The sequence below is a fragment of the Aethalodelphis obliquidens genome, unplaced genomic scaffold, assembly GCF_003676395.1.
Source record: "Aethalodelphis obliquidens isolate GAN/ISIS:26980383/991018 unplaced genomic scaffold, ASM367639v1 scaffold42, whole genome shotgun sequence".
NCBI classification, from domain to species: Eukaryota; Metazoa; Chordata; class Mammalia; order Artiodactyla; family Delphinidae; genus Aethalodelphis; species Aethalodelphis obliquidens.
In genome coordinates this window covers 983,580-997,909 of record NW_020837986.1, presented here as the reverse complement: position 1 = coordinate 997,909, position 14,330 = coordinate 983,580, and the positions used below count along the sequence as shown (strand labels likewise).

At 46.9% G+C, this 14,330-nt stretch overlaps 1 protein-coding gene across 2 annotated transcripts in view; it reads right to left on the bottom strand.

Annotated features, from left to right (window-relative positions):
* SLC13A3 (solute carrier family 13 member 3) overlaps window positions 1-14,330 on the bottom strand; it is a 94,704-nt gene that overhangs the window by 34,738 nt on the left and 45,636 nt on the right. The window contains exons 3-5 of one of the 2 annotated variants that reach the window (XM_027078145.1): window positions 12,822-13,087; window positions 9,971-10,131; window positions 2,171-2,237 (exon numbers count right to left, since the gene is read on the bottom strand). In XM_027078145.1, coding sequence (XP_026933946.1) covers window positions 2,171-2,237; window positions 9,971-10,131; window positions 12,822-13,057 — 464 coding nt within the window. In that variant the 5' untranslated portion in view covers window positions 13,058-13,087. Of the gene's footprint in view, window positions 1-2,170; window positions 2,238-9,970; window positions 10,132-12,821; window positions 13,088-14,330 lie in introns of those variants that run through there. The other variant, XM_027078146.1, reaches the window with a different exon arrangement.

The window sequence follows — 14,330 nt, the reverse complement described above, 5'->3', positions numbered from 1 at the left end:
TATTTTCCTGGTATAGTTGAGGAGTTTGGGGAAAAAATAAAATTAAGAATTGTTAATTATATGGTTAAAAGATAATGATGTTGACACAAATTTATTGAGGTGAAAAGATGTCCACTGCACTCCATTAAGTGAGATGATGCGTTATAAAGTGGCATATGTAGTGTGATCAATTTTTTTAAATACAGAAATGCACTTATGTATATAGAGAGATATCAAGAAACAGTCTAGAATCGTATTTACTTAACTGTTCTAATCTATCTTTGGGAGTGAGATACTGAGCACATTTTTCTTTTTGTTTAAGAGTTTTTTTTCTTTTTACTTGTGCAATTATAAAATGTTTATAAGCGAATAAAACTAAGAATTGTCCCTGCGTAACAAATCAATTTCTTATAAAGAATGAGATAGTTCAAATATCTTCAGGCCTTAATTACTAACATGAGGGGCCCCTTCTCCAGAGGGCAGTGGGGATGTGATCTGGGTCTGAAAGGAAGACAACGGCTGGAAGCAGCTGGAGACGGATGCCTTGGCCTGACTTTTCAGGGTGAGAGGCCTGGTCAGGAATCTGTGGCCTCCCTCAGACCTGGGGCCCCAACCAGACTGAGCCTCACAGGAGAATGAGAGAGGGAAAGGGCCCTCACGCTCGTCTCGTTCACTCCCTCCCTCGTTTGGATGGGAAACGGAGGCCCGGAGTGGGGCTGGGGACTGCATCCAGTGGACACGGAGTTCCAGAGAGTGGGGATCAGCTCTTTTCCAAAAGACTCAGTACAAGCTCTGCATGGGGAGGTGGTTCCCAGGTTGCATGGTAGTGAGTAGCTGGGCCAACTATAGAACCCATATCTCAAAGCTGGACTCAAAGCCCCCAAACAAGGTGCCAGGAAGGAGCGCAGGCCATGGGATAAGATAAACTCAGGTAAAATCAGGTCCCTCCTCTGCTAGAACCCTCCACCAGCTCCCATCTCATTCAAAGTCAAAGCTACCTCAATGGCCGATGAGGTCCCACATGCTCTGTCCCTCTACCATTATCTTCCTGCCACACAAGCAATCTCTCTGACCCCCAGGTCCAGCCACACTGGCTTCCTGGCTGCTTTGAACTCTAAGGACTTTTGCACCTGCTGGTCCTTCTGCTGAGAACCCTGTTCCCACAGATCCTTCACCTCCCACAGCCGTTTGCTCAAGAATGACTTCCTTAGTGAGGCCTTCCCTGACCACACATTTAAAAACTGCCCTTTACCCCAACCCCATCCCTAGCCTGCTTTCCTGCTTTGTTCTCCTGCATAGCACTCACCAACCTTCTGACACACTATGGATTTTACTGTGTACTTGTTTCTCCGCAAGGGCAGGTTTTTTTTTCTGTTTGTTGCTGTATCCCTGACAGTACCTGGCTCATCGTAAGCTCTCTATAAATATTTGTTGAATGAATGAAACAGACCTGACCGATGCCCAGCAATGCCTTGAGCAAGTCACTTTACTTCCTGCTGTTTGTTTCATCACCATTAAATCGAGATAACAATGCCATTAACAACAAGCATTACCATCCGTACATGGAAGGCCCAGAAACCTGCTTTAGCTACATGTTCTCATTTAATATCAAAACAGCCCTATACGGTGGGTTCTGATATCATGTCCAGTTGGTAAGTGAAACTAACTGAGGTTCAGAGAGGTTAAGTGACTTGTCCAAATCACAGAGCCGGTAAGCGGCAAAGCCAGGCTTCAAAGCCAGGTCTGCGTGGTTCTAAGCACCCAGATCTTATCCACACTGCCATATACAAAAGACACCAAAGACTAAATGTGCTGTCAGTGTCAAGATACTTCTCAAGTCACACAAGTGCGAAGGGTGTCTCAGGATATTTTTGTCTTTGGAGCCGCTTGGCCTGGTACACCCTCTCCTCCACGACTGTCGTGTGGCTTGTGCCTCCTGTTCTTCTGGTCCCTCCTTCTAGACCCTGCACCTCAGCAGACCTTTAGGGATTTAATGTGCTCCCCTGCCCTTCCCACATTTGCTTTTTTCAAGGAGCCTGGAGCCAAAGCTATAAATGGTGGAAACTTGGGCATTAGGTCATTTGGAGAAAAACTGGGGGGTAGGCGGAGGACTGCTTGGAGCGTTGAATTCTTGTTCATCATCTCCTTGGATCAAGCACTGGCTCCTCTGTGAATTTCACCAGGAACTCACTCTTCTGTGCCGGCAATAAATTGCATCTCCGTGGGCACAGTATGCAGGCCGTTTTTCCGCACAGCAGCTAGGAGGAAAGAACACGATGTCTTTAGTGTGATGTAGTAAATGGGACAGGAGTGTCCCATTCTTGTGCAGTCAATCAGAGTGCTTCCTCAGGTCCTGACCTATACTAGTCATTGGATCCAAAAAAAAAAAAAAAAAAGATACTCAAAATTCCAAGCTCCTGTCCCACCCATCCCTTTTTGGAGAGGTCTTCAGGCCCGTGGGCAGGGAGTTCACTGCAAGGCTGCTTGACAACCCATAACTCAAGCCTAGGCTAACCTGAGCTGTCATTGTCAAAGGGATGTTTGGGAAAGACTAGCTCTGAGTGGTAATGGGTCAGCAATGGGATGGGTGACCCCAGTCTGCCATACATTCAAAAAGCATTTATTGAGCACCTACTGTGTACTATTGACTATGAGCTTGGGGTACACAGTGAATAATACAGGACAGTGTCCTTGCTCCCATGAAAGTTATATTCTAGAAAGGGAGACAGACAATAACCAAATAAAACTTCCAGTTGTGATGAAAGTGACAGAGGAAATGAAACTGGGCCATGTGATGGAAAGTGACTGCAGCGTGGGGAGGAGGAGCAGGGGGACTACTGTGATCAGGTCAACAGAGCAGACATATGAGCTGATGGCACTTGAGCTGAGACCTCAGCATAAAAAGGAGCCAATCATCTGAAGAGTTGTGGGAAGAAGGGTGGGGGCAACAGGAACAGCAAGTGCAAAGGCCTGAAGTGAGAGTGCGTCTGGTGTGTTGGGAAGCAGGAAGGAGATCAGTGGGGCTGGAGGGGCATGAAGGAGGAGGAGAGGTGGGAGAAGTGGCAGGAGTGAGGCGGCAGGAAGTGGTGTGGATCACACAGAGGTCTTGGGGCTCACAGTCAGGACTTTAGCTTCTCCTCTGAGCCAGATGGGAGTGGAGCCAGGGGAGTGTCTGAGCAGAGGAGAGTCAGGACGGGATCTGACTTCATTTTTAAAGAAGCCCTTGCTTGATAGGCCAGTCTCCCCGCAGGAGCCTTGGAGTGTCGTGGAGACAACTGAAGGGATTAAAAGTTTCGGCAGCTGAAACCATCACCAAGAGCAAAAGAATCCATCCCAGGGCATTGGAAGTGTGACTGGTAGCTGAACACCTGGGTTCAGGGTTCAAGTCCTAGCTCCATCACTTGCTCTGCGACCTTAGGTCAGTGTGGTTCCCACCTGGGGTCGATTCTGCCTCCAGGGGATATTGGACAATGTCGAGAGACATTTTTGGTTGTTGCAACTGGGATGGGGGAGTTGGGGTGCTACTGGTATCTAGTGGTCAGAGATCAGGGATGCTGCTAAACATCTTACAGGACGTAAGTCAGCCCCCACAAGAAAGAATTATCCTACCTAAAATGTCAAATAGTGCCAAAGTTAAGAAACTCTGGCTTAGATGAATCCCTTGATCCCCTTGAACATCTTTAATTCATAAAATGGAAGTAATAATTCCCCTAGGGTTATCAAGAGGATTAAAGAGTTGACTTATTTGCTACAGACAGAATGTTTTCATCACCCCCAAAATTCATATGTTGAAACCTAATCCCTAATGTGATGGTATTAACAGGTGGAGTTTTGGGGAGGTGATTAGGTCATAAGGGAGGAGCCCTCATGAATGGGATTAGTGCCCTTATAAAAGAGACCCCACAGATCTCCCTTGCCTTTTCCACCATGTGAGGACACAGTGAGAAGATGGCTGTCTACAAACCAGAAAAAGGCCCTCAACAGACACCGGATCTGCTGACGCCTTGATCTTGTACTTTGCAGACTCCAGAACTGGGAGAAATAAATACCAGTCTCTGGTATTTTTGTCATAGCAACCTGAACAACTAAAACGTCATTTAAAGCAGGGATTAGCAAACTTATTCTGTAAAAGGCCAGTAGTAAATATGAAAAGCCATATGATCTCTGTTGTAACCACTCAAATCTGCCATGATATCATGAAAGCAGCCGTAGACAATACAGAAATGACTAGTGTGACTAAACATTTATTTTTGGATACTGAAACCGAATTTCATATAATCTTCACATGTCACAAAATCTTCTTCTTCTTTTGATTTATCCAACCATTTAAAAACATTAAAACTATGCTTAGCTCACAGGCTGCATGAAAAACAGGCAGCAGGCTAGATTTAGTGGGCCCAAGTTTGCCAGCCCCTGATTTTAAAAATTTAACAGGAATCTGAGCACTAGTGGGGATTTAGAAAATGTGGGTTACTACCAAGAAAGAATAAAAGAGTGGTCCCTGAAGTCTGGAACTTGTCTGACCCAGATACGACAGACACATCGTTCTCTTGTTGGACCTAAACAATCTCACACATCACCGACTTCAGACAAAGTCACTCTGAGACTGATAAAATGAGCCAGAGCAAGGACACCTCCTAATCTCGTTTAAGTGCAAAGCCACTTGCCACCCACAAAATATCAAGCTTCCAATTCTCTTGCTAAATAAATGGTTACTTCTTGCCTAATCACAGAATCGTCACCAGTCTCTGACAGCACCCAATCTAGAGCAAACCCTACTTTCTTAGCCCCCATCCCCATCCAAAATGACCCAACCAAAGCCCAAATCCTATGAGAGGTGCTTTCTAGCACCCTCTGAGTTGACTGTAGTTGCCCGTGGTGTGTGTTCTCCCTCACTGCAGCAACGATAACAAACTCAACCTGTTTAACTACAGATGTATTCCTGGGGGGCTTTGGCCACGTGGACTGGGTGGAAGGGTCTAGACTCCAGCCTCAGTTCTTTCTCTGTCTCACCAGGGGGCTTGGGGAAGTCCCTTCCCTTCTCCACTCTGGGCTGTTCTTTTCCTGCTGGTCCCACGAGGGAGCAGCATTCCATGGTGGCTGACTGGGCCATTTTTACTGTGCCTGAGGCTGGCCCACCAGCAGGGGTCGGAAGGCTAAATTCAGATCAGCTCACCCTGGGCCGTGGGGACAAGGGCTTCAGGGCTCCCGTGATGGGAACACACGTCCACATGCAACACACGGGGCCGGAGGCCGGGGCACTGAAGCAGGAAGTGAAGGACTGTTAATAGGACACTGATGCTGGTGGGCAAAGTCGCTCCCCAGGGGATGGCCAGACAGGAAGAACCCTAACCCAGTGACTCCCTACCCCCCCGCCATCTCTAGCTCTCTCTGTATCCTTCTCACCCGGGTTGGGAATGGCTGTCACGCAGCATCAGATGTCCGCAGAGCTCACCAGCATCTCGGGTATAACAATAGGCCACCTTCCTCAGCCCCGGATGAACATTAGAATTTGCTGAGAATGCCCAGGTCCCACCCTGGAGGTTCTGGTTTAGAGGCTCTGGGGACTCAGTATTTTTAAAAGCTCTGTAGGTCATTCTTTTGGGCAGTCAGGGTTGAGAAGGCTCCCCTGAAGTTAGAGATGGGGAACTGAAGCCTTCAGTGGCTGCCCATGACCTTAGAGGGGGTGAGTGCTCCCCAGTTTGCCACAGTCCTCAGCCATGGAAGCTGGTTGCTGCCAGCATCGGAGTTGGAGAGCCCTGATACAAAACTGTACATGCTATAGACGAGGCAGAGGAAGCTATTCATACACACATGGCTATGAACAGTAATTATCTGTAGCAATTAAAATTAGGAAGGAGGGAGTTTCACTTTTTCTTTATGCAAATTAGTAATGTGAAAAAATTTGATACCAAGCATTATTTTTTCTAATGATGATGATAAAACCAATGAAGATGAAGTTGAAAAAAACTTGGAAAACCAAGGTGCTACTCAGCCCCTAGCAGCTCAGCTACTCTTAACCATTTATCCCGGGTCATCCCTGTACTTCCTGTGACCACACTGACCCAAGTGACCACACGAAAACAGGCCAAAGTCTCCAAAGGTTCTGACTTCCCTGGGTCCAGAAATCGCAGGCTGGTTAGGAGCTCGGTGTTTACGTAAGATCTTATTCAAATAAGAACAGTCCCTGAGTTTATATTGGGTGGGGGAGCTGAGAACTTTCACATTTGTAATCTTACGGCAGCCTCAGAACAGACTGGGAGAGCTGGGCAGGGGTTATTACCTTCCTCTTTACACCTCGGGAAACTGAGGCCCAGAGACACGGGGGAAGCGTGGGATAAAGATGACCCACTGGGTAAATGGCAGAGTCGGCTTGTTCCCAGGACTACTGATTCCCCACCCCTTGAATCTCACCCCACCTCCAAAGGCACCCACCTGGCTCTGACCTGGAACAGCTAACTCTAATTGAACCTCCCTGGTATGACTGAAATGTTCTTGAAGTTTGGCACACAGAAGGCTCTCAGGAAAGAGTTCTTGTATCAGATTAGGTAAATAGCACCCCAGGAGAAGTCAAAGGTCCCCAGGATAGGCAGTTTTACATCCATTAATTTACTTAGTGCCCACAACTACCTGGGTGGTAAGGATTAATATCCCCATTTTATGTATGAGGAAACAGGCATAGAACAGTTCAGTAACTGGTTTGTTTATTTATTTATTTATTTCACACACTTATTGATTATCTACTACGTGCCAAACAGTGTTCTAGGTGAACAATACTATAGTTCACAGCAATGAGAAAGACCGACACAAGCTCCCATGGAACCTGGAGTCCACGGAGGAGACGGGTAATAAATCCTTCTCAACTAGCAGTCATAGGAAACTTCAACCTGAATCAAGGTGTAGGGTCTTATTACCCACTCTTTCCAATTCCTGGAACTCTTATACTGGTTTTTATATAATAGCAATAGTATCACTGCCACGTATTAACCATGTCTATGTGCCAGGCTCTCATTTCTCATGTAAGCCTGACAACGATATGTACGAAATGGGTGGTTTTGTCCTCATTTTATAGATGAGAGAAGAGCCTCAGGAAGAGGCCCCCTCTCGCAGCCTCATGAATGAAGAGGCAAGAGGAGGACAATGCTTAACTCAGCTGACAAGACTGCTTCTGGAATGAGAGCGTCTTGGGCATTCCTAAAGGAAAGGCACGGGTGGCAGCCTAGCCTTCTCTGGGCAGAAAAAAGGAGGGGGGAGAGTGGAAGAGTTTAGATTCAAAAGCCAAATGGGCCCCTTACTGGCTGAGGGACTTTGGGCAAATACTTCACCACTCTGTGCATCAGTTTCCTCCTCTGTAAAATAGGCATGATGCCAGGGCCACCCTTGAAGGGCTGAAGTGGAGGATCTAATGAGAACATGCATGTAGAAGGAGAAGCCACCACCCATGTGGCCCTGGTCCCCCAGGCAGTGCAAGGAGCAGAGTGTGTAAAAGAACTGAAGAGAAGCAGCAGGGCTGCCCTCCAAGGCTGAGGATCCCTAGGGTGTTGTCCAGCGAGCCCCGTCCTGCCCCAGGCTCTATCTTGTTCTGGCTTGTAAGCACAGATTCCAGATTCAGACAAAGCTCAGCAACTAACTCACCATGTTGCTTTGGGCAAAGCATTTTGCCTCTCTGACCCTCAGTCTCTTCGTCTGTAATATGGGTGTCATCTACTTCATAGTACTGTTATGAAGATTAAATCAGCTAATGGGTATGAAAAGTTTAGCACAGTGTCTGGCATAGGGTGGGTCTTCAGGAAATGGTAGCTCACATCATCCTTATAGTTGTTGCTCTGGGTGTCCCTCAGGGACTTAAAGCCTCCAGGAAAGCCTCCAGGAGCCTCCTCGCCCCTATCCTGGCCCATAAACAGAGTCTCCACTCCCTCCACTCCTGTCCTTACCTCCTGCCACCAGGGCAGAGCACAGAAACTGGATGAAAGAGAACATCTCTCTTTGCACTGGAATTACCCGTTTTAGGTCTTGGGGCTGATCATTAACTAATCCCCGATCTCTGATCCTGCCACCTATGAAAGCAGAGGTCTGCCCCAGCCTCCCAGGGTCTCCTGCCTCCTGACATCCTGCAGCATAAGGGGAAAGACTCTGGATTTCGCATGACGCTGTGTGTGACCTTGGGCAAGTCCCTTCCCCTTCTCGAGTCTCAGGTTTTTCATCTTATTCATATAATGAGGGAACTGGCTTTCATACCTTTTTTTCTTTTTTTTTTTGCCACTAAACTCTTAGAAAAAACATCTTCTATGGGAGGCAGAACAACAGAGGTTAAGAGTACAGGCGCTAAAGTCAACCAACCTGGATTCAAAATACCAGAGCTGCTGTTTTGGAATTATGTGACCTTGGGGACTACTTTAACCACTTTTTAAATTTCTTCCTCCATTTCCATTGCTCTAAATGAGGTCAAAGCTAGCTCCATGTCATTCAGATGTAAGGCCCTTAGATGAGACCTTGCATAAAAGTAAGTACTCAGTACTAACATCGGTGATTGTTACTTGGAAGCTCAGGGTATAAAGTAGGTAAAGTGGGGGCAGCTGGCAGCCCCAAGACTCAGGATGCGGCAGCCATTTTGCAACCACGAGGGAAAGACCAAGGGAATCACAGAGATACCAGTGAACAGCCCTGACATCCTTGTGCCTCTGAAATGACCCTGGAACTGCCCTTCTCTGACTTTTTGACATTTGAGGAAAATAAACCCTTGTTCTTTAAGTCACTGGCAGACAGGCATCCTTTTACCTGCAGCCAAAAGAATTCTCACTGATGCAGCTGATTTCATGCGGAAGAGAGTGGGCTCTGCAGCCAGGCTGCCTGGGTGCAAAGTTGGGCTCTACCATTTGCTCGCTGTGTGACCTGGAGAAGTCAGTTCCCCTCTCTGAGCTCTCATTTAGTCACTTAAAAACATGGCAGCTACTTGTGTTTTGTTTTCTTTAGAACACAGTTTCAGAGATTTAAGTGAATCCAATCCCTCATTTCATGGCACATTCTCACTATCTGTTGCACAAGGCCACTCTTTTTGTTTTATTTATTAATTTGGTCCCTTTTATCCCCATTTCCCAATCCCATCCTTCCCAGAGCAACCACTGGGATGCGTTTAATGTGTAGCTTTTCCTTTGTTTATGTTCTTGCAAACGTTTTGTCTTTTGTGAGTGTTTTTAATTTACATAACGATATTGTGTTCTATATCTCCTTCTGGCTTTTCCAATCACAACTAGGTTTTATGAGATTTATTTCTATAACTATATGTCCCTCTAATTCTTTGTTCCTAAAAGCAGCATAGTGCTCGGTGACGTGCACCCACCACACTCAATCTCCTCCTTTACTGGCGATGGTGGTCATACCACAACCCTAAACCTAACCCGAACCTGAACCCTAACCAGCATACCACAGGGAATGCTGCACTAAACATGGTCACATGTGTCTCCTCATGAACCCGTGTCAGAATGCCTTTAGCACTTGCATTCAGGGCCAAACTTCTGGGTTCCAGGGTATACGCACTCTTAATTTGATCAAATATTTGTAGAATGCCCTTAAGAAAGGCTGACTGTCCACACTGTCTAGCAGCGCACAGAGTTCCAATGGCTCCCATTCCTGCCAACACTGGGCACTATCCAGCTTTCTTATTTTTGCCAATCTCATTGAAATAAATCTCATCATTGTTTCAAGTTGCATAGTACCTACTTCATGAGGCTGTTTTGAGAGGTCAAGGAGTTAATGTATGTAAAGTGTTTAACTCATTGCTTAGTACACAGTAAATGCTCAATAAATGTAAATTTTTTAAAAAGGTACCATGGTTTGACTTAGTGAATTCTCAGTTACTATTATTAAACTTGGCACGTAGTAGGTGCTCAATAAGTGCATTCCCTTGGCCTTCCCCAACACCCTCTGGATTTCCCCACTCCCACTCTTCCACCTTGGTGGAGTTCCTCCCAGTCCCTTCCCACAGACTCACCTGCTTTCTCTTCACTCTCCCAGCTGAGGTCTTTACGAACCTCCTGGCCAAAGAGACTCTTCAGGATGGCGCTGGCGATGGGCAGCATCATGGCAGTGGAGGCCGTGTTGCTCAGCCACATGGACAGAAAGGACGTGGTCACCATCATCCCTAGGATGAGCCTGGGAACAGAGGGAGTCAGAGGCCGATCTAGAACTGGGGCCTCTGCTTTGTATCCCACTTGTTTACACATGGAAAGTTAAGGCCCAGAGAGGACAAGCTAGTGACCAAGTGGGAACCAAATCCATTCACCACGCTTATTCTAGATCTAAGGAAACTGACTCAGTGTATGTAAGTGAACTGACCTCAGGTGCCCAAGGTAAATTAGTTCTAAAGACACACCAACCCTGACATTTTCTCTCCTTTGCCCACAAATTCTGGATAGCTCCCGTTGCAGAATAAAGGTGTCTTGGTTTGGCACCAAGACTCTCCACTGTTTCACCCTAAGTGGCCTTCCCAGCCTCCTCTCTCCCCCTTCCCTTCCCACTCCTCCCAGGCACCCCTGCTCCGGCTCTGCTGAGTTTCTCGCCAGCTCCCAAACACGCCTTGATGTCCTGCCTGCCTGCCATTGCTTGGTCCCTCCCACCAACAGGAATCTAAGTTTAGTGATTTGCTTTTCTTTACATTGAACTCTTAATCCACCTGGAATTTATTTAGTTGTATAGAGCAAAGTCGGATCTAAGTAGAATTTTTTCCTAAAGAATACACAAATTATTCCAACACCCACCACTTCTTGAATCCTTCCCTTTCCCACGGATTTCAATTTCTTCCAGATTATTTATTCTGTGTTTTAAAAATCTATTTCTGAGCTAGTGTCATACCGTTTTCATTGTTGTAACTTTAAAACATGTTTGACAGCAGCCTCATCCATTCTTCAAGGCCAAATGTAACCTCCTCCAAGAAGTCACCCTATATCTCTCATGTGGGCTCATATTGCACCATGTGTCCCTTAGGTATTAAATTCTGTTCTGTGTTGGGATCAGTTCTATAGATGGAATCTCTCCCATAGGACTGACAGTTCCTCCATGAGGAAACAGCTACAGAGCCTAGCAGAATGCCTGGCCCAGAGCAAACGCTAGAAAACCATGAGTTATTCAGAACCTCCTTCTCCCTCATCGCCACCCCCATCCCCACCACAAAAAGAGCTCTCAAACCTATCCATTCAGCCCATCTCCACTGCCACCACCCTAGTCCAAGGTGGCACCATCTCTCGTCTGGATCCCCAGAACAGTCTCTTACCTGGGCCGCATCCGTCTTCTCACCTTCATCTGATCCCCTCATGGCAGCCAAGAGGAATTTTTAAAAAAATGCAAATCTGGTCATGTCACTCCCCAGCTTAGAATTCTTTAAAGCAGAGATTGATAACCAGGGGGGCCATAGATATAATTCAGAACGAACATGATAGGGGAAAATATACCTCTATTTTACTAACATCTAATAGAAATTAAATATTTCCTTCAGTGATAAACATAGGCAAAAAAGTTCAGTATTATTAGAAGGGGAGGACTTCCCTGGTGGTGCAGTGGTTAAGAATCCACCTGCCAATGCAGGGGACACGGGTTCGAGCCCTGGTCCAGGAAGATCCCACATGTTGAGGAGCAACTAAGCCCGTGAGCCACAACTACTGAGCCTGTACTCTAGAGCCCATGAGCCACAACTACTGAGCCTGCATGCCACAACTACTGAAGCCCGTGCACCTAGAGCCTGTGCTCCACAACAAGAGAAGCCACCACAGTGAGAAGCCCGCACACCACAATGAAGAGTAGCCCCTGCTCGCCACAACTAGAGAAAGCCCGCGTGCAGCAACGAAGACCCAATGCAGCCAAAATTAATAAATAAATTAATTAATTAAAAACTTTTTTTCTCTGTTAGAAGGGTTGTTGGTTACCAGTAAAGATCACAGACATTTCCATATCACATTATAATAGTTGAGACATCTTGCAATATCATTGACACTCAGAACTGCCTCAAAACTACAGTTATGAGGCTGTTGCTAGATCTCATCATTTATTGTGTTAATAAAGAAGTACATATAGTATTCTATCACAAATTTGTGTGGTTTTAAAAAATTGTTTGGATAAGTGCATTTTGCTGTAATTGTTGTGGTTGTTGTTTTAAATCCTATGTGTTGTGCTTTATGAATTTAAAAACATTACTGGGAAGGAATCCTTAAGATTCAACAAATTGCAAAAAAAAAGATTAAAAGAACAACAATGACCTTATTTTAAAGGCCATTCAATCATCTTAAAATAAAAGTTGGAATCCTAGCTAGGGGGCCCAAGGCCCTTAGGAATGGACCCTACCTACCTGCCTCTCCAAGGCCATCTTTCCATCCACTCCACACCCACCATGTCACCTTGGCTGGTAAATAGAAAACCAGGATGATAACAGCCAGCATTTACTGTGCAGGTCCAAGCTACTGTATCATAATTTTACAGGCAAAGAGAGCCTAAGTCACCTCCCAGAGCAGGAAAGGTGGGATTCAGCCCCAAGTAGTCTGAGTCAAACTGCTAATATGGCCCCCTCTAGAACTACTGGACAGGAATCCCTGGGGGTGAGGTCTGGGAATCAGCATTTCAACTGATTCCCATGTGATTCTTACATACTTTCGAGGACTGCCCAAGGGCCTAGCACTGTGTCTGGCACACAGAGCGGCTCACTAAATATTTGAGAAATGAATAGACAAGTGGATGGTGGGACATGATGAGTTTGTTGCCCTGGATGACCAGAGCAGGAAGAGTGGGTTTAGGCTCCAAGAGATGTGGTCCCTCTGCCTCGCCACCTCTGGGCTGGACCCATTACCTGGCCTTACCTGGCCGGCTGGACCCCAGTGAGCATCAGGACCTTGAGGGCAATTCTCCGGTGCAGGTTCCACTCCTCGATGGCGCTGGCCATGATCAGACCGCTGAGGAAGAGGAAGTTGGTGTCCAGGAAGTACTGGGCGCAGACCTTGTTGGAGGGCAGGATGCCCAAGAAGGGGAAGAGGATGATGGGCAGCAAGGCTGTCACCGAGAGGGGCAGGGCCTCTGTGCACCAGTACACCGCCATGAGCAGGATGACGAACAGGCAGCGACCTTCCTGCAGGGGGGAGATGCAGGCCCAGAGGGTCAGCAGAGCTTTGGGTGGCAGAGGGAGAAGAGGTCCTGGAGCAGGGCCCATCAGGGCCCATTCCTTGGGGAGGCAGTGGAGAGGGTAAGTGCCCAAGGCTCAGACTTTGAGCCGGTGGTGTCACCTATCTGAGCCTCATTTTGCTCAACTATAAAATGGGGAAGCTATATCTGTCCATTTTATAGGATTGTTTGACGATAAAATGAAATACCCCATTGTCTAAGAAGTAGACCCTGAGATGAGCATGAGAGGGAAAAGTAGTTTGCTCGACAGGGAATCTCAGAAAGTTCTGGAAGGGCAGTGAGGAAGTGAAACAGAGAAGGACGCCAAGACAGTGTATTAACAAGAAGGTTACTACGGAGGGCAGTTGGGGCTCAATCATGATGGGGACCCTCGAAGACAGTGGAGATCGTGCCTCAGAGCAGTCCCCCTGGGAGGCAAGGGAGCTGCTATCTATCTGCCAGCTCTTGCTCCTCACTGGTGGAGGGCTGCTCACGGGAGCGTTAACTCTCCAGCACTTCGGCCTGCCCTATGCAGCAGCCAAATTAACGAGTTCACGCAGAGCGTCCAGGGTTCTGCGAGAAGCTATTGGCACGTGCAGAACGGTAACCGCCCACAGGGGTGTGGGCAGAGCACCAGCAGCAACTGCCGCATCCATACGTGGCATTTAGCACAACGTCCAACACTTGGTACCCACGCTATAAATAGCAATAATAATTACTGATATTTATTGGGCTAGTAGGTACCTGCTATTGTTTATTCATCACAGAATCCCAGTGAAGTACGTATAATTATTATGACCATTTGGTGGATTGGGAAACTGAGATTCCAGGAGGTCAGTAGCGAGGCAATGGCTGTGCAAACAAGACAGTCTACCTCCAGAGCCAGCTCTCTTAACCAAGTACCCCACAGCTGCTATCAGCTGAATGCTAGAATCTATGCATTCAGGTTGACAATGCAATTCCAAAGATTCAAAACAAAACGGATCTGTGGTTGCCAAGGCTGGGGTTAGGATGTTTGTGTTTTGCGGGGGCGGGGGGAGCTGCAAAGAAGCACAAAGGAAACTACTGAGGTGACAGAAATGTTCTAGACCTCGATTGGGGTGGTGGTTGCATGGGTTTGTACAATTGTCAAAACTTGTGAAACTATTCACCTGCTGATGAAACAAGAGCGCAGTAATGGTAACATCTTCTGATACATCAGTGTCCCACAG